The sequence below is a fragment of the Pocillopora verrucosa genome, chromosome 12 (assembly GCF_036669915.1).
Source record: "Pocillopora verrucosa isolate sample1 chromosome 12, ASM3666991v2, whole genome shotgun sequence".
NCBI classification, from domain to species: Eukaryota; Metazoa; Cnidaria; class Anthozoa; order Scleractinia; family Pocilloporidae; genus Pocillopora; species Pocillopora verrucosa.
In genome coordinates, this window is record NC_089323.1 from 18159918 (window position 1) to 18184475 (window position 24558).

General features: G+C 38.6%; 2 protein-coding genes across 5 annotated transcripts; one reads left to right on the forward strand and one right to left on the reverse strand.

Moving 5' to 3' along the window:
- The first annotated feature begins 532 nt into the window (after positions 1-532).
- Positions 533-12603, forward strand: LOC131771396 (uncharacterized). 2 transcript variants are annotated; one of them, XM_059087179.2, is made up of 13 exons: positions 533-878; positions 1685-1845; positions 2469-2651; positions 3514-3687; positions 4685-4789; positions 5586-5881; positions 6334-6431; positions 7078-7334; positions 8058-8242; positions 8999-9261; positions 9588-9799; positions 10641-10877; positions 12401-12603. In XM_059087179.2, the coding sequence occupies exons 2-13, from the start codon at positions 1699-1701 to the stop codon at positions 12581-12583; spliced, it is 2340 nt and encodes a 779-aa protein (XP_058943162.2). In that variant the 5' UTR covers positions 533-878; positions 1685-1698; the 3' UTR covers positions 12584-12603. The 2 variants fall into 2 exon arrangements, with proteins under 2 accessions (XP_058943162.2, XP_058943163.2); XM_059087180.2 differs by having other exon boundaries at positions 1695-1845.
- Positions 12604-12856: 253 nt separating this feature from the next.
- Positions 12857-24078, reverse strand: LOC131771395 (uncharacterized). 3 transcript variants are annotated; one of them, XM_059087177.2, is made up of 12 exons: positions 23938-24078; positions 21128-21208; positions 20476-20775; positions 20043-20318; positions 18478-19831; positions 17974-18229; positions 17642-17675; positions 16085-17272; positions 15586-15738; positions 15039-15181; positions 14732-14790; positions 12857-14290 (listed from the first exon to the last, which is right to left on the reverse strand). In XM_059087177.2, exons 2-12 carry the CDS (start codon positions 21189-21191, stop codon positions 14110-14112), a joined length of 4008 nt encoding a protein of 1335 aa, XP_058943160.2. In that variant the 5' UTR covers positions 21192-21208; positions 23938-24078; the 3' UTR covers positions 12857-14109. The 3 variants fall into 3 exon arrangements, with proteins under 3 accessions (XP_058943160.2, XP_058943158.2, XP_058943159.2); XM_059087175.2 differs by having other exon boundaries at positions 12857-14293; XM_059087176.2 differs by lacking the exon at positions 23938-24078 and adding an exon at positions 22634-23012 and having other exon boundaries at positions 12857-14293.
- Positions 24079-24558: the final 480 nt, after the last annotated feature.

Below are 24558 nucleotides of genomic sequence, written 5' to 3' on the forward strand. Positions count from 1 at the left end.
GATGATATACCTCTTTCCCCATTCTATTATTCAAGTATTTCGACAATCCTACGATCTGGCAATGCTTGCGACTAACACGTGTCTCGTGGCCGAATGAAACATTATGCCGACAATTCGAAAGTTAATGTCACACTAAACATAAGGATATTGAAAGTCTCGCAAATCACAACTAAAAATAGCCTTCGTTACAGTTTCCACCTCGAAATGTAATACTGATTAATTGTGAACTAAAGTATGAAAAAAATAAAGAGTTGTAATCATAAGGGGGATGGCATAGTTAAGCTTTATAAGTGAAAAGCTCCTCGTTACTCCGAGTCCCCGATCGACCAAAAAGTATAAACCAATGATGAGTAAGTGTTGTAGTTTGAGTCAAAGTATTGTGCCTTGTTTAATGGGAACTTCACTGAAGGAAAATGACATGGAGCGAGTAACGAAAATGGATGGCACGAAAGAGAAATTTTGCGCTCGTACCAGGATCGCGATGATGACGTCACGCCGGATGAAAAATCCCGCGAAATAGGGATCTGGGATTTTCATAATGGCGGATCATTCGAGTTTGTAAAAACAATTGTGTATAACTATGCACATTCTAGGACGATTTTAGCATCATCGCATACAGATTAATGGCTTGGTTAACACGAATGTTTTATTCCTGGAGATTTTATCGATCATGGGTCTCCCCTACTAGAAATGAAATGCAGTTTTCTATCCACGTGACTGAGAGCCAGTGAGAAGGGGTTTCCCTGATTTACTTCCGACATACACCTTTGCAAATTTTAGTTTCGTCAGGTGAACGCGAAGCACTGACTGCATTACGAAGGTAGCTACAGCACGCACCACAACAATTGACTAACCAGGAAGATTATTCAGTTGTTTTGGTAAGTTTTATGGCAGTTTGCTTCTCTTAATTTAAAGGTTTGTTTAGCTTCAGTCAACATTGATCTGTTGTGAGCGTTGTGAGCTCAAATTCTCTCGATGTTTTATCTTTCAAGAATATTTCAGTTTTCAGGGGAGTTGCCTCGCATATAAACTAAATGAGAATTGCCATACATTCCTTAAAAAAGTTTCCCAACCATGTAACTTACATGTTATGCAGCCAGTCAAGTTATCGTTGCTAAGCCACCTTGTGGGTAACTTTTACTTAGGTGGTGAAAACCCTAAACCTCACACACCGTGTGAGGTTTGCTAAGCAATGCTTCACTTTTGGTCGAAAAATTTGAGCTTCTAATTTCCCTATCCCCAGCTGCAATCGTCAAACAATGTGTAAGGAAATTATTAAGACTTAAATCAGTTCAAGGGAAGGGAAGTTGTGTAGGTGATCAGGTGCAATCCCTTAATGACCTCTGACTTCACACAGAAGAGCTCTGAGACATGTTTTCGACAGTTATCTTCAAGAAAAGTGTGGAAATCTTTGTATCATTTTCTGAAAATTTTCAACGTCTCAGAATAAGATCTGATCCTGTATAAAACAGTCTGGCTCTCTTATGATATAATTGTACTTCCTTGATTCAAAGAAGGAATAGCAAAGGCTCACTCATGTAGGACAACATTCTTTAAAATTTTCATTTGATAAAATTTCTTCATATTTCATTAAATTACATGGATCTAAAACAAAATTCATATCATCGACCTCATGCTCAATCATTTTAGTGTCAACATTTCCTTTTGCTTTTTGTATATTCAGATTTCTAAAGAGATATGGCTGAAACTTTAGCCCTTTTGATTGGACCAAGTTATCCAGAAGATTTGCCAACCTACTGTGGCCCCCTGCAAGGTGTAGCAAATGATCTGCAGTTGATGAAAGACATGCTCTGTGAGAATGGATTCCAATCAGAAAACATTAAGGTCTGTAGAAAGTTTCAAAGTCTGGCACTGCATATCTTAAATTTATCCCTACCATTGAAAGTATACAGTGCTTCAAGCCTTAAAGGCAGGTTTTTTAAAGTCTCCATTTGGAAACTAAAAATCAGATTTGAAATTTCAGTTTTCAGTGGCCAGCAGCTGTTTTTGAAGGCTCACGTGACATTTCGATATTTAAAAAGGGAAACAAGAAAGTACCAATATAAAGGGGCAACTATGGTTCTAAAGTAGCTAGTTTATCGGGTTTTTTTATAGTGCAAGATCTGGATGTAAACATAGCTGGGCAACCTTTAAACATGTCAACAGGCAAAACAAAAGTGGTGGATCAATACAGTTGTGCAATTGTTATCTAAAAAGTTGTATTAAAACAGTATAAAACAATAGATTTTTTTGCAGTTATTGGACTCTAAGTAGACTCTTATCGTTGCAGCTTGGAGCATTGCAGACACTGGTATTTGGAGATTTCAAAGAGTGATTTAGTCTTTAAAAATCCCATCAAAATATGCTCAAAACTCAATCTCTCAACACTGCTGTTTTAAAGTTAACTTAGTAACCTGGCCGCTAATCTTGTCATAATTCATCAATATGTTTCTGTGCTTACATTTAAGGTCCTGGAAGGCCTTTTGGCATCACGAGAGAGCATCCTAGCTTCCTTAGAAGAATTGTCTGCAAAGGCACAAAAAGGTTCAGTGGTGGTTGTTTATTATTCTGGCCATGGCTGTAGCTTTGATGCTGAAAAAGCTGGCTATTTTGATGAAGGCTTGATTTCTGGGGACTTAACAAAAGAAATGGTAAATAATAAACACATGTAGTTCCCATTTCTCAGCGTAACTAAATTTAAATACTGTGACCATTAGATAAAAACCATTTGACATCTTGGCACAGAGATGGAAAGAAGGTGTATGTAACAAACTGATCATTGGCCTAATCTATCAAATCAAAACTCTGGTAAATTAGGGAGTATTTAAGTAAGTATTAATTTGCAATCAAGGAGGTGCTTTTCAAGTTTTCTTTGTGGCCAATACCTTCACAAGTCACAATGCTTAACTAGTGGTAGAAAGTGTAGTCAATTGCCTTTACTCAATAGCAATTATGATAATGGTTTTCTGACAAAGCAAGCTGCTAGGTGAAGATGCTGAGTGGGTGGACATTAATCCATGGAAACACTGCAAGAAATGTCTCACTCAGCTTGAAAAAGTCAGTGAATTGCTCAGTGTGGCTAGTAATCAACTAAAGGGTTCAAAATAACAGTCCAGGGTGAAGAAACTTGAATTGCAGTGCATGGAATTGTTTAATATTCACTACATGTAGCAAGGTGGCATTTCCAATGACTTAAGAGGAACTGTGTCAGTTGCATTCATTCATCTTAATTCTTTTAACTGTAATTTTTCCAATCATTTGTTTCCAGTCTGTGTCAATTTTCCTCATCCTTGACTGAATCCCTGTGTCTCTCGAGTTGACTCTCCCATAGCTTACCATTTTCAATGACGAAAAACCTTTACAATATTAGTCAAGAATATAATCGATGTTTCGTAGAAAACTATTCATGTCACTCGGATGAAAGTGTATTAGTGTAACTCCTTTATTTTTAACATAAGATTGTGGTAAGTCTCAACTAAGTCAACCTTTTATGTTTTTAATTTTTTTGTGCAGGTTGATGACTACCACATCCTTGATACTTGTATAACAGGTGAACATTTCAAGCCTCACCTGTCCAAGTTGATTAACAAGGGGGCACTTGTCAATGTTATCTTTGATTGCTGTTTTTCTGGCCGTATCTACAGAGGTTATCCAGACACAAAACACAACAACACAGGCATAAAACAGGTAAACCACTGACTATGGAGCAATACTGTAGCCAAAAAGTTATTCTTGATTTGAAAATGTGCAAAGTAGATAAATTTCTATATAGCTATGTATTTTAATCTGTAGAATAAATCAGATTATGTGAATGAACTTACATTTGTTGCATTTGTACTGACCCAGTTTCAGTACTTTGGATCTAAAAGAAAAGTGTTACAACTGGTTTTAAAAAAAACCTCAACCATTGATTAAGTTAAAGGAGAAGTATTTGTCCAAAAGCCATATAATTATTATTTCTGTCACTAAAAGTATGGATCATTGTGTTCCTGGGAAAGCTCAGTCCACTTAAGTCTCACAAATTATGCATGTTTCCACCAAGGCAAATAGGTAAGTATTGCAACACGAAAGTTTTTTTGGGAAATAATGTTGAAGTTCTAGGCAAAGCCTCTGTCACTTTGATAACTGGTTTATGTTGTTGTACAAAAGTATTTTACAGTGTAAATAATAGTGTTGAACTTTAAGCCTAGTCCTTACTCAAAATTTAACATTATTATTTGAAGTAACACTGAAGGAAAACAAGTAAAGCTTGATTACAGTTTTGGAAAATGATATGAATTTTGGCAGAATTTCCTGTGATGGACCACAGCTGCTGCATATCCTTCCCAGGAGTAATGTCAATAACTGAACCCTTTCACTCCAAGATCTCATTAGCAATTCTCCTTACTGTCTGCCAACCAATTCTGATGATCTTAGTTCAGAGAATTTGGTATTGGATCAACTAATAATCCCCTAATTGACATTTTACTTTATTCTCATCACTTGTCTGCTCGATATTGTATTGATAGTGTAAGGAGAAATTCTCTCTTCGTCAATTATGGAAGTTAAGGGGTTAAAGTTGCTTCAGGCAACAGAAAGTAAGATGTAAGTTGCAGCAGTTATATAATGTACTTGTGGTTAAACCTACAAGCAGACTTAAATGCAAACACTAATTGCAAGTGTTTTGAATCGCTTCTTTGCACAGCTTGCATTTTCTGATGAATACATCAGTGAGTATCGCAAGGCTCTAGAAGCCAGAGGGAAACCCACCAAGAAAACACAACCGGGTTCAGCAGCTGCGCGCGCCAAGGTAGGTTTTCTTTTTTTAATTTATTTTTCTTTTCATGTATGTACGTAACAGCTTTTCCATGACAAGGCTTTGAGTAGCTTTTTCGATTCTTTGGTGGTTGTTGTTTGCATAATCAAACAGGTTATACTAAAGTAGGTGATGGTTGCCATTGTAGAATAACATTCAATTCATAAGGTTGATATTTTCTTCTCACTTGATGTTGCTACATCTTGCTACATACTTTTTGGACCCACCATGAATTACACAAATGCTCTGATGTGACAAATTTTGGAAAATACTCTTTCTTCTTCAATCAATCGATCAGTCAATCAATCAATCAATCAATCAATCAGTTAATCAGGGTAATTTAGTATTATCAACTGAGTTGATAGCGTAATTTGGCCAACATGAAGAGTTTCAAAACTGATGTTTCAAGCATTGACCCTTCGTCATTCACTCTGACAAATAGGGCTATAGCACTCAAAACATCAGCTTAGAAACTCTATACAATGGACAATTTACATTTATTTATCAGCTCAGTTGACAATACTAAATTACCCTATTATTCTCTCCCACCATGGCAGCATCACAGTTTCTTTAGAAACTTACCCCCTTGATCAGTCAATCAGGCTGTCACTCAGTTAGTCTCTCAGTCTGTCACCCTCTTTTAAATCAATTTCTATAACCAATAAGTCAATCATTTCACTGATGATAACTGTTCATTTACTTTATATTCAAGACATACCATAGAAGTACCATCTACTAGTAGGTTTTGATGTTGCAGAGATGTTCACTTAGTGATTTTTGTTCACATTAGCATCAGATGCGTCTTCCTCCATTTGAAGAGATGCAGCCAGCCTATCCAGCAAGAGCACGTAAAGCTCAACACCAGGGGGTCAGTGAGTTTTGGACTCCAGTTTTAAAGTCAGAAGGATGGTCACCACAGCAAAGTGACAACTTCGTTTTCATGGGAGCCTGTGCAACAAATGAAAGAGCCTATGAGTTTAAGGATCCTGAAACTGGTGAAGCCCATGGAGTCTTTACTTCTGCACTGGTAGCAGCTATCAAAGAGTCTCCACCAGGACAAAGACTCTCCTACAATATGCTTAAAAGGTGTTCAGGTTATTCTCCTAATAACATCAAAGCTGTTGTGCAACTAACCCTTTGAAACTACACTCCCTCTTACACCTGTGAAATAACTTTTAAGTCTCCAACAGGCAACCACAACCCCTGATAGCCTTGTTTTTTTCTTTTATCCCTTTAACCCCTAAGATTGACTAACATCTAATTTCTCATCATAACATCACCCCTGAATCAAGCATTAAGGTCATGAGAATAAAGGAGATGATCACCAACCTAAGAAGCTCTTGGTTGTTGAACAAATTCTCCTTGTTAGAACACTAGGAGTGTCTAGGGAGGCTAGTACGGAGAATATGCATACTGATGTTAGGGAGTAGAGGGTCAAGGAAGTCATTTACCTCTTTCATGGGTGCATAGCTACAACTACAGGAACTATGTTTAATTTATTTTATCATGATTAATAATTATTTTGATTTTTATGACAGCCTTGTAAGACGAAAGCTGGCAGATAACAATCAGCAATGTCAGACTCCACAATTTGAGGGGGGAAACATGGATTTGATACTGTTCAGTTTTGACAAAGGTGACTTACCTGTTAATTTAACACAATGGTGTTTACAAAATAAGGTTGCTTTAAGATTAGACAGGTATTTTGAAGGCTCAGAGGGCCTTTTGTTTATAGAGGGAGGTCTGCACCTAGCTCCCTGTATAATTTTGAAGTCCTAGACTCTTTCAGTTGCATTTTATTGCATTTTGAGGTCTATTCTAATCCATCTTCCTTTTTTGTTCCTGGATGTCATCAGTTTCATCAAATTTGAAGGGAATCACATATGTGTGAGAAGTGGAATGATGTTTTTTGAAGGCAGCAAGTGGTTAGCCAGCTCATTCTACCTGTTAAATTAAATGGCTGCCTTTGAAGTCCCTGTTGAATTAAGTTATTTTTCAACTGTTACATGAAAATGTTACCTTGTTGGTGTGAGGTTTACAAACCATCTTATCAAATCTTGTCATAGAAACCTATGTAACAAATTGGCATGATTTCTAAAAACCCAGTGGTAAAGTCTGGGATTCCAATGGGGTTCTTCATAGTCTTGCCTTTAAGTAATTAATGTCTTCATGTTTCTTTCTGTTATGACCATAGAATTTATTTTGTAAACTTGTGACTGCATGTTAGAGGAAAAACACTTCCAAAAAGCTGATGCTGTATATCTTTGAATTGTTTTCTACAGCACCTCCACCTCCCAAATCATACAAAGTGAAGGACATTCACGTAAAGGAAGGGTTTACGTCCAGAATCACACTTGATGCTGGATTTCTACAGGGTGTTGTTGAAGGAGTCTATGACATTTATGATACTAGACTGACAATTGAAAATAAAATGGCAGATTTCCATGTGGCAACCGTTGATGTCAGGCATGAAAACATCCATGCAACAGAGTCAACTGCTGAAATGGAATTTGGCTATATGTATGAATGTAAAATCAAAGTAAGGCTGTCTTTAGTTTTGGCTCTCAATCTTTTTTATATTAAGTTAAGTGGAATGTTCTGCCATTCCCAGCTCTCCATATAGTTTTGCATGCATGTGAATATTTGTTTTTTTCCATAAGTGTTTTGGAAGGCAGGGGTAAGCTGTCACGTGCTCACCCTTGAACTGCTTGTTTCTCATTGGATGAGTGATTTATAGATATCACATTCTCAAAAACATTTTTTTTAATATATAAATTATGTTGCACAAGAGAAGTATAATACAGCTTTCAAGGTTTGGACATTTCCCTCAAGATTTCTAGTATATCAACTGCACTAAATGATTTGAACTAGGGGATTTCATGTGATAGTGTTGTCTGATTGTCCTGGTGAGTGTAGTCCTTAGAGGGTCTCATGTTGATAGTGGCTCGGTGGTAGAGCATGGAAGCGCGGAATCCGAAGGTCTAAGGCTCGATTCCTCATGGGGTCTTAGAATTTTTTTGTCCCACGCTCGTGGCGAGACGAAAAACATCTTTCTTTATTTTGCTTTTTTGTCACACAGAACAAATAGATTGTGTTACATGCAAGAGCATCAGTGTCACACTCGGCTGCGCGTCGTGAGCCACTTTTTTGTTCTTGCCACATTTTGACGCCATCTGTGATCTTTTATTGAACAGACCCACGGCAACGTAGCATCTATATGTTATTTTCTTGTGGCTTGAAAAGTTATTTGTTTCAATTTCAGGCGGGACACAAAGCTTGCCTGACCCAACTGGGAAGTATGTACTATCCCGTTTGCATCATTGCTACAGATGTTGAAGACCAGTATATTGGCGACGTGAAACTGGCAATGGAAAGCCAGCAGATGTTCAGCATAAGAGAACAAGACACACCCGAATGTGTCAAGTTGGACGTATTAACAATCGAAGGGTAAAGCAGCAAATTTTATAATACTTCTACGTTATTCTTTCAGGCCTCTGTTTCACTGGAAACTATTCTGGTACAGCTTATTGATCTGTTATCTAACACTAATTACATTCATTTGTTTAGCATTTCCAAATTTGAAATAAAGATAAAATGTAAAAGGGAATGAACTCGTCATGGCTCAAACGGTCCCGGACAGGTTTGAGCTGACGCACTAAAGCATCGGGTTAAAATGATTAAAGGTGAACGTACATGCAATCGGAACCAAGTGTGCAGGTTTTATGTTTTTGATTGATCCTTTCAGTGATGTAAGTTGTTTAATAGTTTGTTTACGTGTTTGTTTGCGTGTTTGTTCGTGTTGAATTGTTTGGATCACCCACGCGCAGGAGAATATCAAAAGAGGCAATTCAGAAGTACTGTGACATTCATTGTCATACAGGAGACTCTGCCTACTCCCAATAGTGTGGTGTGAGTTCTCCGTTTGTTGGTTTGTTTTCATAAAGATATCGTGTTATGTAAATCCTTAACCCTATAACTTCCGAGATCTAATTAGTAATTCTCCTTACTGTCTGCCATACATGTCTTGTGATGTTTGTTTGATAAACTTATATTCCCCAAATTGCTATTTTTCCTTGACGTCATCACTTTTGTGCTTGATATTGTATTGATATTGAAAGGAGAAATTCTGTCTTGGTCACTCATGGGAGTTAAAGGGCTAAAGACTTCCATGAGCAAATCTTAAGTGAGACATTTGAATTTCAGACAAAGATGTTGGCGTGCCATTTACTATGGTAAGATGATTGTACCGGATCAACGTACTAGGGATGGTCACCTCATGATAAAAAATCTTTGCAAGTATTTTCGTGTCAAGTTTGGAATTCGGCTCAGGGAACCCGATAACAACATGCTGAGGAATGTTAGCCTCAAGATGTTCAAAGTGGAGAACGTGCCTCCCTACAAGAGCGATATGGATAGGAAGACGCTGTTGAAAGCTCAGGCTGTTAAAACCAAGGAGATTTATGAAGGTAATGCCGTATAAATAGGGTGGGGTGTTAGAAGGGAACATTCAAGGAAAGTTTAAAACTTTCTTTTTTCATCATTTTGAGGAATAACTGCAACAAAAGCCTTTATGATATACCTATTAACTCCCCGGCATGGGGGGGTGGGGGGGGGGGGGGGGGGGGCTTTATCATGAAAACTTTCCCTTTATTTTCTCCCCTGTAACTTTATGGTCATGGGTAGGAACATCTTTTGATATTTAAACTTTTTCAATAGACTCCCTGGCACCAGTGCGTACCTTTGCTGAAAATGTTTCCTCACCATTTTTTTCCTGTATATTTCTTTGTTGTAGGGAAACCAGAGAATTATGTTCCAACTTTTCAAGCCCACAGAGTCGAGGTTGCACCCCACACGTTTAATCGTTTAAAGTACCAGGTTGACGATTCTTCAGGGGACGGGGTTGTTTTTCAGATCACCAATAATGGGCACCTCCCAGTTCATATTTGTTTGGTTTCCTACCAGTCAGATGGCTCCATTTTGGTCTTATATCCAACAGCGAACAGGGCAAGTCATTTTTTTTGGTTTTGTTTTATTATCGGGCATTGTGCATTGCTTTACCGGAAAAGGGTTTTTACATCTTCAAGACGAACATTTTTTTCGTTTGTTTTGAAAAGACATCGCCCTACTCAGGGGAATCCTGATTTTCATTTACTTTCAACACACCAAAGTAATATCGCGATTTATAAAACCACTTGTATTTTTTTCTTTTACGACCTCGTCAGTTGATACAATAACTATTCGAACCTAAAGAAATTTCATGAAGCAACTGCTAATGCCAGTGTCAAAACGAATGATTAGTTTAGCGTTTTTTTTTAGATGGCAAGTTATCGGAAAGGGTTTATGAAGCACATACGCCTTTTAAGACATTCGTACTTTGAAAATCATATTATTATCACAGTTGGAAGCGTTTTACCTCTAATAATTATTAATGCAAATAGTAGTTTGTCCTAGTGCATCGAAACTATACCACCCAAGGTAACTTGGGTCTATCAAATGAGTTGATGACGTAACTTGGCCACCTTCAAGAGTTTCAAACAGAAGCTGATCTTTCGAGCGTCAGCCATCCGTCAAAGCGAAGGGCTAACGTTCTGACGAAGGGCTAATGCTCGAAACGTCAGCTTTGAAACTCTTAGCGGTGGCCAATTTAATTACGTTGTCAACTTAGTTGATCATACTAAATTACCATGTTATACTCTCCCACCGACGCAGCACCACAGTTTCTTTAGAAACTTACCCCCTTTTATAACATCCAAGGTATGTTTTAACTGATAAATTTTATACACTGACAATCAAATACCGTAGAGTTCTGAAAACTGAATGCTGTTTGTATTCATCCACTCTGTAGGGTATCAGCGGTGTGCTTAATCCTGGTGACTCAGTATCAGAGATCAGGCGCGTCTTTATCCAGCCTGAGACAGTCCGTCTCATGGGGGAGCCCAACGTTGAATTAACAAGACCTGACGGTTGTAATGACATCGTTGTGTTGTATGCTACAAATGCCGAGGTTGATTATCAGCCTCTGTTCCAGACTCCTTTAGAGCTCAGTCCTTATTTAAGCACTAGAGGGATTGACACACCCGATGTATGTATCACTTTTCTTTGTATAAATTAAGTCCATTTATGAATGTACAAATTATTATTAGAACGTTTTGAGTGTCGAAAACAATTTGGGGTTTCATTGGAGTTTCTTTGCTATGATCTGTGATTATAGACAGTCTTGAAGACTCGATAGCTAACCCGTTCGCCGCGCTCACTCGTGAGCTATCGAGTTAAACACTCGAAGAGAAATTTCATATCCACAAGCAACCATTATTTTGTTAAACACAATAGTCCTTTACTGACAAGAAATGTCAACTTTATTAATTAATGAATGAAAATAAAATTATCGACAATCCCCGAATAAAAATCGCAAAGTGCGTTGGCGCTAAGGCTCAAGATGAAAAATACGTTGAAACACTATTAAAACAAAGAATGGGCGTAATTTTCGATACCCAAAATTCTCAGTTATTGACTTAGTCCTTACCAACAGAAGATATTTTTTAGGTACACAGCAAAAATCGGCCTGTAACAAATCTTCTAGTTGTCGATTTTCATTCTCAGCCGCGAGAAATGCCATTACCAAAGCCACTGATACGTAACTCACGGTTTTTCTTTCCGAATTTTGGTTTTCTTCAGCTTCTGGGAAAGTTTGAACGTCACTGTCTGTAAGCGATACGGATTTTTCAGTGTTTTAGCAACCATAATCCGAAAAAATTTTGGCAAGCGACCTTGGATTGAGAATGGTAAAGGCTTCGCCGTTCATTTATTAACCTGACCGAGTGGCGCGAGAGGCGAGTGACGTGTCAGCAGCTGATTGGCGATATCAAACGTTGTTACGGCTTTTCTCAAGGCTGGAAATCCTTGTATAACACCGTAGTTTATATGATAAAATATGTTCATACTTATAGTGCGCAATTTCAACGTGCTATTATGATCAAATGCGACCAAGTGTGACAATGGCTACTCCTGTTTCCCCGCGCTTTAAGCGTTGTGCTTGTTTCTACTTTGGATTCTCATTAGCCCTTTGTAATATTACTTTTGTTCTGATTGGTCATTTGGATCTATGCGATCCCACAACTTACCTCATGCAGATAGCTAGTCACACACTAGAACTTATCTGTCACAGTTGTCAAATTGACTATGAATCATTTTGGTGTTAAAAATCTCTTTAGGGTAACGAGAAAAAAAGAAAGGGAAAATAGTCTTGATTTATGTAATTTCGAGGTGAATGGAACAGTTAGGGAAGTAAAATAAATGTAGGGGAACATTCACAACATGTGCATGTCAGTGAAAAGTTAGGTACAGGGATATCAAAATGTTTCTTGTAGCTTTAGGAAATCAAAATTCTAAAATCGAAGGTTTATTATTTGTTTGAGTATTCCATTAAGATACACTTATCCTATGAGGTTGTAGGTGTGACATGCACCGGCTTGGTCTGGTGTGAGTTTTTACCAAGCGAAGCCAGTAAAAATTGACCCGTGGTTAGCGAAAGGTAACGAACCCCTGTTCACCTAGTTACACAACGTAAGTGTATCTTTTTTACTTTTTCTGTGTTGTTTAAAACAGGGATTACGACTTGACACCGTCGCCAGGTTTCGAGAAGCTTTGGAGTCCGAGCCAGTTAACCGGGACATTTTGGATGGCGACGTGAAGTGGATTACTTTGAAGCGGGAGATCAGGGTGCTATACCATCCACAACAAACCTTTGAGCCAATCGTCTATCCCAAGAAGGAAAAGGAAAAGGATTAAAGCAGGAACTACTAAATAAATGTGGTTCTACGTTCCTTTTTTTTTTTATCTCTTCTTTTTTGGTACTGTAGTTTTAATTTTAATCCCTTAACAAAGATTTATTATTTAAGATGACTGCAATATAACAGATCTAAATATGAACATTAATGTTTTAAAACATTTAAGAGGGATACACGATGTCCAATCCCTGAACGTTCTGGTGTAACCTAAGATCTTTGGGGGGGAAAAGAAACTTGTTGTGGTCGTCTTTTCTCTGAAGTTTTTTTCGAGAACCATGTTGTCTTAAGAATAAAATCGCTTTGCTTAAAAGTAAAAAAAAATCTGCAGAATTGCCTGAGCTACTTTTGTCTTTATTAAGAACATTAGTAGACACATACAATAAGTTCAACTTATCTGGAGCAGACATAATCAAGTAAAATCTAGGGGTAACCCTCCCATTACAACTGTCTCACCGCGGATGCGGAAAGGGATAGAGAGCTAAAGGTTGATGAAAAATCAGTCACCCAACTAAAAATCAGTTTTTTTAAGGACAGACAAGTGTTTTTGTAAAAGTGCTGCTGCAGGATGTAAACTCTAATGCTTTAAAAAAAAAGGAATAAAATTTAAACGGTTTGCTTGTTTGTCTCCTTCAAGTATTTGCCACGGCTCTTAAAAAATTAAGGGTCTGAACCCCAGTGAAGGGGAATAAAGGCGGAAAGAGGTTATTATATGTCATGGAGATGAATGGGTGGGTCACAGGAGAACAATGTATAATTCTTATTATAAAAAATGAATGTTACTATGAGTACTGTTCTTCCAAACTGACCTTTAAAGCCAAACATCAGTCATCGACTTTTCCCAGTAATGTTTTACTTAAAGATAGAAATAATTGACATCATACTTTTAAGTCACGACTTCATTCTCTGAGAATGGAAAAGGAATTAAGTTTCGTGCCCCTTTATTTATTTTAATGTTTACGATGATCATGGTTAACACGTTGATAATTTGACCCAGTAAGGAATTCCTCCCAACCCTCATGCGTGTCAATGTTGTTAAGGACGGGCGACAAAATAAATTCAAAGAGAAAGGTAGTATGGAGACTTTATGTAGAGATCTTGAATGTAAAAGGGAAATTTAGTTAAAACTCTCCTGAAATTTATAGAGAAGCTCACAAGGTGTGATTTTCACTGTCATGATCATACGAGCACTTGATTTGGAACACCTGATGAAACGTTACATTACCCCTAAAAGTAACTGGCTTCTCATTCTCCTCACAATATCACTCTTGAATCTATATGAAGGTCATGAAAATGAAGGAAACGATCACAAACTCACAAAACTCCTGATTTTCAAACCAATTCTCCTTGTCAGCTCCATGGGAAATGTAAAGAGAACAGTGCGGAGAATAGGATTACTAATGTAATGGGTTGATAAATGGATACTTCGATACGGAAATACTTATTAATGCCCAAATGAGCTTATTGTAAGTTATCTAGATTAGAGAGAAGCGTCAACAGAGGCGCACTCCAGTAATCCTCCATAAAACTCTACCTTTGAAAGCATAATGCTGTTACTATTAACATTGCTAATATAACTAGTATCAAGCAACTCCTTGTTCTCCAACACTGCAGGTCCTTGATGCTTGAAAATGTCATCTCTTTCGTCATCTCTCCGTCGCAATCCTTATGACTCGGAAGATTTTTCCTTTGCCGTGGTCCTTGAGTTGAACTGCTGAAGAACAAGACATTTTAACCTTTGGTACAACAAATTCACATTTGGCACGACATTTAACGTTTGGTTCAAATTTTATACTTTGGAAAATGTCAAAAAGGACTGAAGCCAGTATTTCCAGTGTAACATTTTAGGTACTTTGCCTGGCCCCCTTGATTGGAGAGCACAGCCTTACTAAGTCAGGTTTTTGGGGTCTTGAGTACTGATTGAACAGGGTGAGCATTCTCATTTAAAAATTGTCTCACTGGACCGAACGACTTCAATAGAGCGTGAGTATTGTCAGTATACGGTCTACTTTTTCGCGCTACAACAATTTCCCTTAATCTAACTCCTACATTCTGTCTGAAATTAAAGGGGTGGCTACTTGAGTTGTGTAATTTAAAATTCGTTTAACAACATTTTGTTAACTTTCTGAGAAAATAACTTTTCACCACATACTTTTTTTGGGATGTACCCGTCTCCTGATTTTCATCTCGTTCTAGCTGGGAACCGTTTTGCTATTAAACAAAAAAAGAAAACATGTTACTATGACTCATTCTGTACGACTCATCTTAACAAATTTTGCGTGCAGTTGTTTCGAGGTAGGTCAGTGGAGTCAAGTTTTATTCCTCATTTTACACCTAAACTATTATAGAGAAATGCAGATCTAACGAAACAAACCATAACAAAGGTTCCTGAGCATGCTTGCCAACGGGAAAACGGGGCTTTGTTATTTGAATACTGCAATTACTCTTTTCAACCGTACCTGCTCGTTGAGTCGCGTATCTTCGGTATCTGCGTGAAAGTTTCTTCTAACGTTCAACCCTGCATTCGGAGAATTGCTGGTCTCCTCGTACCCGGATGAAAATTCAGTTGAGTTGGTTCTGTCTCTGGAGCTGCTATAACCCTCTGTAATTTAACAGAATGCAATAAGTATTTTAAAATGCTTGAGGCGATGAGAGACTCTATTTGGCATCCTTCTTTTGGTCCAGAGAATTCGATATAAATTTGGAGCCAACTTATTTTGATAGTTCATGCTAGAGTACTGAGTCAAATTCTGTTTTGCCTTTACGATCCGGATTAAACTGGCTTTTTCATTAGGTCCAAACAAGGGTAAAGATTATTAAGATATGTGTACATCACCCTAAAGTTTGGGAGGGAAATGTCTCGCGTCACTCGTGCATCTACGGTCCTGAATCATGCGCCACTTCAGACACTTGCAATGTCGTTTCATTTGGAAAAGAATCATATAAAATGAACGATAAGAGAAACTAGTTTACAGTTCTTTCTCTCGTGTGATGTTTCTTACTTACCGTCACAACCTGTCGGCTCTTGTTCCTCAACAGCGTTGGGTCTTCGTGTTGTTTGTGACTGGTTTTGTGTCTCGTCTTCTTCCTGCCCCTCTGGCACTGCTGCTACTTCACACCTTTGTTCACCTTTCATATCTTTATTGCGACTTTTCTTTTCTAAAGAGGTACAAGGTTTGATGTCAAGGAGGTATCATCGGGTGCGGGAGAATTTTCTCCCTATTAGTTCATTTTCTTTCTTTACTCCATAACTTAAGGGCATTCCAGTTAGAATGTAACTGTTTAAGTTGAAAATAATGGTACTACGTCACCGGGCTGCTTTACAAGTTTTTCAGACAAAAACGGGTTGTCGCCAGGGAAGAATAATTTGAGAATGTTGGCAAGACAGATGGTAAGATGGACCGAAACAAACAGTCATTAAAACCCTGAGAAGTAGATAAGATGTGCATTGTGGTTCAGAAAATGTAAATATTTATTGAACCTGCAACAATTATATACTACTTACCAACAAGAAGAAGAATTTTCTCCGTAAGAGCTTGACACCGCCCTGACCAGGCGAATTCACTTTCGCACCTCTCTTTTAACCTCTTGGCTTCCTGTAATCGCTCTGATCTCGGTTTCTCCTTGATTAATCGAATCGCGTTCGCCCATTCCTTTCTGTCTTCGGAATTCACGATACAAGCTGATTCGTTTATTTTTTGAAGAGCTTTGGCAAAACCTGAATTTTTTCCGACCAGAATCGGTAGACCTGCGGCTAAGGCTTCTAGAGCTGTCAATCCAAAGCCTTCTGTTCTTGACGGCATGATGGCAAGATCCACCTCGCACAGCAACTGAGCGACTTCATCTCTACTTTCGATAAAACCACGAACTGTCAACTGACGACGAGAGATGTCACACTGAAGTAACTTCTTTTCAACATCTTCCTGTTGTCCATGTGGTGCGCCAACAGCATAGAGGTGGTACTTCTCATCGTTAAGTTCTGCAACTGCTCTTGCGGCTATGTCAAATCCTTTAAGCTTGAAATCTTCCGAGTCACCACGACCAAATATCAAGACGTTGAAATTTTCTCTGTCTTCCTTGACCTGCTTGCACGAGCGAAATTCATGGAACATACTTGGATCTGGAATCATTTCGAAAACCTTCTCCGGTCCGCCTTTATCAGGACGCAGTGAGGTCTTGTAATACTCTGTTAGTTTGGGACCAATTGCAGCCACAACATCAGCGCGTTTGGCGAGATCTACCTCATCGCGGTGCTTACTTTCTCCTCTTGCGATTTTGCCTTCATAATTCTTGTAGGTGCCAAGTTCCTCCGGAGCGGTATGCTCAAACTGAACCCAGACACATCTTGGATGTTTCACTTTAATCAGCTGTGCCTGCTTTCCCAGCTTCACTCCATGCCCAACAACCACGTCAATCAGTGGCAATTCCTCCGGAGGGAACGATAGACGCTCAAAACCATTATTATAACCAGGTCGTTTCTTGGCTTTTATAATGTTGATGTTACTACTCTTGGCCATTTGCTTATCTTCTTCGTTGGATTTGATAACGTAGAAGTAGATTCTCAGATTGGAGTATCTTGCAAGCTCGATTGCCAGTTGCCTATTGATTGTTGAGAGGCCGCCTTTGCCGGAGCCCCACTCCTCAGCTAACAGCAGAACAGTAATTTCATTGGTTGAGGCTATATTCTCTTTTCCTAAGATCGTAGATGGATGGTCAATTAGAAGATAAAAAGATATTTAAAAAGAAATAAATTGCTAGCTAGCATGCGTGTAAAGATTCCTTCTAGTTGGACACTAAGCAACATAGATCTATCAGAATGGTATTGAATCGACTGTTGATCGTCCCTGCATGATTTAACCTTTCTAGTTTCTTAAATGGTATAGATAATGGAATGAAGATCTCGGTCTGCTGGTATTGGCTCATATGCTTCTCTGATTTTCCTCCATCCAAAGAGCCAGTAATTCAAATATTTAATGTAATATTCTACCTGATGAAACTTAAGGGGAAATAAGAGTTTAAGATGTATGATGGTACACAAAAGTGAAAACAAAACAAAATAAACCTGTTTCCTCCTGACTGTTATTTTTCCCCGAAGCCTAAAAAAAAAGAAAGCAATTCCAGTTAGTTACCAACAAATGCTTCTATCTATCTACCTGCAATTCGTCGGCCAATTGAAATCAATTAGGCCTCCGGTAAATTTCTAGTGAATTTCACTTTTGTCATATGGATGTTGTAAGAGAGCGTTACATGTACGAAAATCCCATTTTTTAAATCCGAAGAACGGTCCTATGTCGGGCGTTAAAATCTTCGCACTTAAATCGCTTCACGAAGGTCTTTCTCGTTATAACAAAGAAATTATGCTTTCTTGTATGGTATATAAAAACAATGAGCTACCTGGACCCATCTCTCAAATTTTTCCTCAGGGAGACGCTTCCTGGCCTGTTGGCAAAAAAAGGCAATGTGCCTTTTCAAGGGAATATAGTGGGCGCAGTCTTCGTGATGACAATTTCTCTTGTCGTGCCAGATACATTTTCGGGTCTTTAAGTTGACCATTCCTGCGCAAAGTCTGCATTGCACACTGAGATCCCAGGAAACAGAATGTAACCAGTGACAAGTTGCACACACCGCTTTCAAACTCCTTTCCAAACAACTAAAAAAACCATTTTATAAAAATTTTGAATTATACATTTAAGTATCAATCAATGCACAAAAAATTATTTTTAGGTGTAGCTTAAGACCTCAAAATAGGCGGGAACGATGTCAAGGATACTAGACCAGGAAAGGGGTATTAGTGAATGTAAATGATCAATGAAATAATTGTTAGCCTAGCTCAACTTGTAAGGAGAATGGCGTTCATTTGAGTTGAAACTGAGAAAGCAAATGGGAAAGCAGTCTTACCAATAAATCTCTGAGTAAAGTCCTGGATCACTGTATTGTGTGCTGTCTTCAGACCAAACTTGCACCTGTATGACACTTTTGAAGCACTTCAACTCCAAGAAGTTCACGCCATCTAAGATGAAGCATGCTGTGTCGGCGTTTATTTGCAGCTGCTCAAAGGAACTTTTCTTCGCAGCCCATGCTCCGATAAGCATAGCCAATCTGGAGAACAAGCCAATCGGTACGAACTTGGTTCCAAAGATTAGATAAATCGGTGGTGACGTTGAAGAGCCATTCTTACTCGGGATGACTTCATTTTCTCCCGTCGCTCTTTGAATCATGCATGGAACGAGGTAAATGGGGTTCTTTTCCTTCCTCGGACAGTGGAAAAGAAGATTGTAATGTTTCATGAGAGAAACCAATGCTTCCTCAATATCTTTTACTTCCCACTCTGTACAGGTGCGATGTAAAAGTTTTTGGTGTAGGATTCCTGTCTCTCGAAGCTCCTTCCGTAAGTTTCGAAATTCTATCTTATCCTCTTCTTCCGGTGGCAAACTTAATAGCTTGCACAGTCTACCTATGAGCCACTGTGGATCCAGTACCACCAAGCCATCTTGTTTAGAAGCATTCTCGTGATAGATTATCGACCGACGATCGCAAAGGAAGAGCAAGATCTGGTCAATTTCATTCAAATCTTGAGTTTGGCAAACTTTCTTCGTGAAGACCTCTTTGGTAGTGTAGTACTTAATTCCCTTCTTTGCTTCTTCTTGGATCTTTCTTTCTATGTCAAACCATTTTTGGGGAATCTTCTTCATAGCATGCGGCAGCTTGTTGGCTTCATCTAATATTCGCCGACGCAATTTGGCAACTTGTGGGTCTTCTTGGCCAGGTACATTGAGTGTGTTGTCCAAGACGAAGTTTCCTTTGATCTGATCGCCCAGCTCAATTTTGCGGAATCTGTCCAAAAGTGCATCCATGATACTCCTGGGGTTTCCATTAACACAGTCCGCATGAGTACCCACAAGTAAGACAGGAGGAAGAATTTCATCAGCTGCAGAATATCTCATGGAATTCAATATGTCCATCCACCTCATAATACAGTCAAGATTGGAATCTTCGTTCTCTGAATTCGTTGCTGACCCGTTCTCGTTGTCTTTTACCGTTGCCTGGTCAAACAGTCCTTTTGACAAATCAAACACCAGGACGTACACTGCGTCTGGGGTCATGAACATAGGATGTATGGCACGATAGGCACCTTGGCCAGATAATTCCCATACTACTAGTTCTATTTCAGGGGAATTACTTCGAGCGCCATCGACCTCATCTTCCAGTGAGATACTCTCAATTGCGTCGATTCCATTAGTTTGAGAGGACACTTCAGTAAAAAAGAAAACGAACGAATTTCTTAACAAGAACGGATAAAGTCATTGTGCACTCGTCACTGCTTCTAAACAAAGTTGTAAAGAGTTCTCCTTAAATTATCATTAAGGCTCTATTCAATTTTTCCTGAAAATTGCGTGCTATGCGTTAAATTATCGTACCTCCAGTTTTTTTATATTATTTTACGATGATGAAATGAAACAAACCTGGTCGAGCGTTTTCACGATTGGCTGAGTTCCTCCAGGCTTTATCATGAGTAGCATTTTTGATAACCTCGCTCATAAGTATGCCATTCACACTGCGCTCGTTCTCTTCAAACTTTTCGCCTCTCAGTGCTTTTGCAACACTTGTTTTTCCAACTTGACCTTCACCAATCAATATTACCTTGACTCGGTTGTCAAGTGTTTCACCTGATGTCAAAGCTCCTCGGTAAGCTGTTACGGCTTGGTTGCCTCTTGCCAAAATGTAGGTGGGAAGCAGATCTATAGACGGGAAATTAAGGTGTGTTACTTATTAGCTCAGTAGTGTTCGATGTTGCTGAAAATTTGCTTTCGTTCTTGAATAAGATACTCGCTTGATTTTCTCTGAAGTCAAATTGCAGCGAAGAAAATTGAAAAGCAAGACGTGTGTTGCACTCACCTTTCTGTATGTAGCAAGTTTTAACCGCCAGATCCCGCCTGTTCAGGGGTGATTCGCCCAACAGTGCAGCCAGTTTTTCATAAGTTTGGTTCTTCAGTAGATGCCTGGGTATGATCATTCCATCAGTGAAATCTTTAGCGTTGTCTATGGAGTCCCCACTATTGTATCCTGGATCATCATCGTTTACTCTCAATAACTCAAATAACTTCTTCTTTTCATCAGGATTGCTACTTATTTCTCTGACTATCCAGTCAATGTCTCCTTCTGTCGGTTTTCCTTCTTTCAGCAAACATTTTATATCTGTGGATCACACGGACTACTGTGAGTTAAACATTTTTGTGGCTTTTCATGTTAAGCGTTTACTTTTTTATGATGATTGCAATAACGCTATATTCGGGAATCCCTGGCAAACCAATTATTGCTCAAAGGTCATTGCCAGAGTGGAAAGGACAAAATACTAATTCCTGTGACCTCTAAAATTTATTTTCATAACATAGAAAGACAAATTCCAGTCCTCGTTGCACTTGTTTCCTTCGCTGCCTTCTCTTAACTGTCGACAATCTCAGCATTGCCTTTGTCAAACTATCATTGACACTACTTTTACAGTGACTAACGAGTCATGCAGCGTAAACAGGCGAGAAAAGAGCCTTACCGATTTCATCCTCATCTTGGACAAAATGATTTTCCTCTCGTTCCTGGGTCTCAGAGAAGTCCATATTCTGCTTTAGGGGCTCTGGCGGAAATAAGTTGAATAAAAACATTAAACAGTTTCGACTTCCAGCCTGAGGAATAAAAGTGATCCATGAACAACATAACCGTTCAACCTCTGATTAAGACGTCGTTTTTTTATTCATTCCACGATACGAGTCAATATCCTTGCAAAAAATCTGCAAATTACCTTTGGCGGTGCTTCTCGGAAAATGGGCAAGGTTGACTGATTATCATAAAGTTATTTGGGCGTGTGGTCAAAATTGCTATGCGGATCATGACAAGCATTCCAAACGATGCTCATTCGAAATCTTAAATCGTTTGAGAGCTCCAACAAATCTATATGGCAGTCTCTCACTTTTTACCGGTTAGATGTTATCATGTTAATCATAACTCATATTCTACTATTAGATTGTCTGCGCTTCGTATGCGGTTATGGAATTACAATACATTCAAGAGCTTAGTTTGCAATGCAGATGTTCAAGTGCTTTACTTGGTAGTTAAGTTAGGTTACAAAATTGCTGCACAGCTTCAATGTGTTATCATTTGAACTGATTTCGCATCAAATTTTCGCTATTCAAACTACGGAGTTATTTATCTGTCACAGTCCGCGTGTGACCTCCACTTCACTTGGGTTGATGAAATTCTGCCAACGTAATGTAAGACTTGAAGACTTGAAAAACAAGTTTCAGAAAACGTGATACTTAGGTAGCTCATTACACAGTAATCGGCCAGAAAGGAACTTTTCAAATAAAGCCAAAACGTTCAAAACCTTGCCGACTGACGCGTGATTTTGCACTGAGAAATCAAAGTACCGTGACAGTAAACCTTGAAATTACAATAAACGGAATGAATAGTTGTGATTTACTTCGAAACTGGTGTAAATGTTTCTTTTCAAGCTAGAGATGCAAATTCGATTCCCGGGTTGATACACGCGCATGCGATAAACACCAAACCAAATAGGATCTTTTCTTTCTTTATTCCTTTTCCTATTCCTTGGGGCGTTATTAGATCGAAGCGGTCAACTGAAATAATATTGTTTAGAAATCACTTAAGTATTGTGATCATAGCTTAAGAATAATCTCCCTTTTGGAAACGAGCACGTGGCAATTAAAGGAACCAAAAGAAAGGTAAAAACGAGCGATAAATTTCGCTTTGAGTAACGAATACGAGTTAGATAACATAATCACAAAACAAGTTATTGCTCACCAACATTCGCGGGTCTTGATCACTTTATCGAGGATTACAGTTTAACTTGTCTTCTATTCAAAAACGATCTTGATCACACAGGGTCTTATCTTGAACTGAAACGCTAACTATAATTTTCTGTCTAAAAAGAACTAATCACGGGGACGTCAACCCTAACCAAAAAATATTTCGCAGCTTTTCTCGGAAGCGGTAACACTTAGCTTCAACGGAAGCAGTTACAACTAGATTCATGTTTGGTTACCTTTGTTCAAGCCCTCCAGCGAACGTTTTACAAATCGTCTCACAGTCGATTGTTGCGCTGCTCTCTCAACAAATGCGTAGTAAACTATTTGAATGAAAGTAGTTGTGTACCAGCTTTTAACAGAACTGGAATCCTGGCCTCCAAGAGTCAGATTTCTCCTTCGACGTGGATATCAGGTTAGGGGACTACCCCACTTTCGATATTGGTCAAGGAGCATTTACCCTGCCTTCTTATCGGTAAAGGCGGACAAAATTGCTTTCTGCTCCCAAATTGTAAAGTTTTTTTTTTCCGTTCTTTCTGAGAAACTTCAACTATATTTAAATCCATCATGTTAGTTGAGTTGCGCGAAGACGAACAAAAGGGTCAGTCGCGCCTTCTCAGTAAAGTCCATATTCCACTTGGGGGTCTCTGACGGAAATAAGTTGAATAAAAACACTAAACATTTTCGACTTCCAGCTCGCGGAATAAAAGTGATTCATGAACAGAATGACCGTTAAACCTCTGACTGTAAAGTAGTTTTTGACTCATTCTACGATACGAGTTAATATTATAGCAACAAATCTCCGAATGACCTTTTGCGGTGCTTCTCGGAAAATGGACAAGGTCGGTTGACTGTTTATCATAGAGCTATTTGGGCATGTAAACAAAATTGTTATACAGATATCATGACAAGCATTCTAAACGATGTTCATTCGAAATCATAAATCGTTTGAGGGCTCTAATAGATCTATATGATAGTCTCTCACTTTTCACCAGTTAGATGTTATCATATCAATAAATGCCAAGGCAGTTCTTATAAACACTCTTATAAAAACCCGTTGTTTGCGCTTCGTATGAGGTTATAGAATTACAATACATTCAAGAGCTTAGTTTGCAATGTAGATGTTCAAGTGCTTTACTTGATAGTTAAGTCAGATTATAAAATTGCTGCACAGCTTCAGTGTGTTATCATTTGAACTGATTTCGCAACAAATTTTCGCTATTCAAACTACGGAGTTATTTGTCTGTCACAGTCCGCGTGTGACCTCCACTTCACTTGGTTTGATGAAATTCAGCCAACGTAATGTAAGACTTGAAGACTAGAAATACAAGTTTCAGAAAACGTGATACTTAGATAGCTCATTACACAGTAATCGGCCAGAAAGGAACTTTTCAAATAGAGCCAAAACGTTCAAAACCTCGCCGACTGACGCATGATTTTGCACTGAGAAATCAAAGTACCGTGACAGTAAACCTCGTGTAAATTACAACAGCCGGAACGAATAATTATGATTTATTTCGAGACTGAATTAATGTTTTGTTACCTTTGCTCAAGCCCTCCAGCGAACGTTTCACAAATCCTCTCGCAGTCGATTGTTGCGTTGCTCTCTCAATAAGTGCGTAGTATACTGTTTGAATGCAAGTAGTAAAGTGTGCATCAGTTAAAATAGTCCTAGCCTCCAAGAGTCAAATTTCACCTTCAATGTGGATATCAGGTTCGGGGATTACCCTACTCTCAATATTGGTCAAAGAGCATTTGCTCTGCCTTCTTATTGGTCAAGGCGGACAAAGTTGCTTTCTACTCCCAGTTAGTAAACATATTTTTTCCCGTTCTTTTCTGAGAAACGTAAACTATATTTAAATACGTCATGTCAGTTGAGTTACGCGAAGTCGAACAAACGAGTCAGTCGCGCCCGTGACATCGATTAAGCCCGCAGACCATTTCAACTGAAACTCTCACCAACGAAATTTAAAGCTGGGCAAAAAGTCAACATTAGTTTTTAATGAACACAGGGTATACGACCTGAAAACAAAACTAAAAACTACTCTCGAGCGCATTGTTATGGTAATTTTCCCAAATCAAAAGTAATCTCGTGTCTCTGTCTGAACTATTTCCGGTAATATAACCTTCTGTTATTTTTTTGGTTTCGATTCTCAGAAATCGT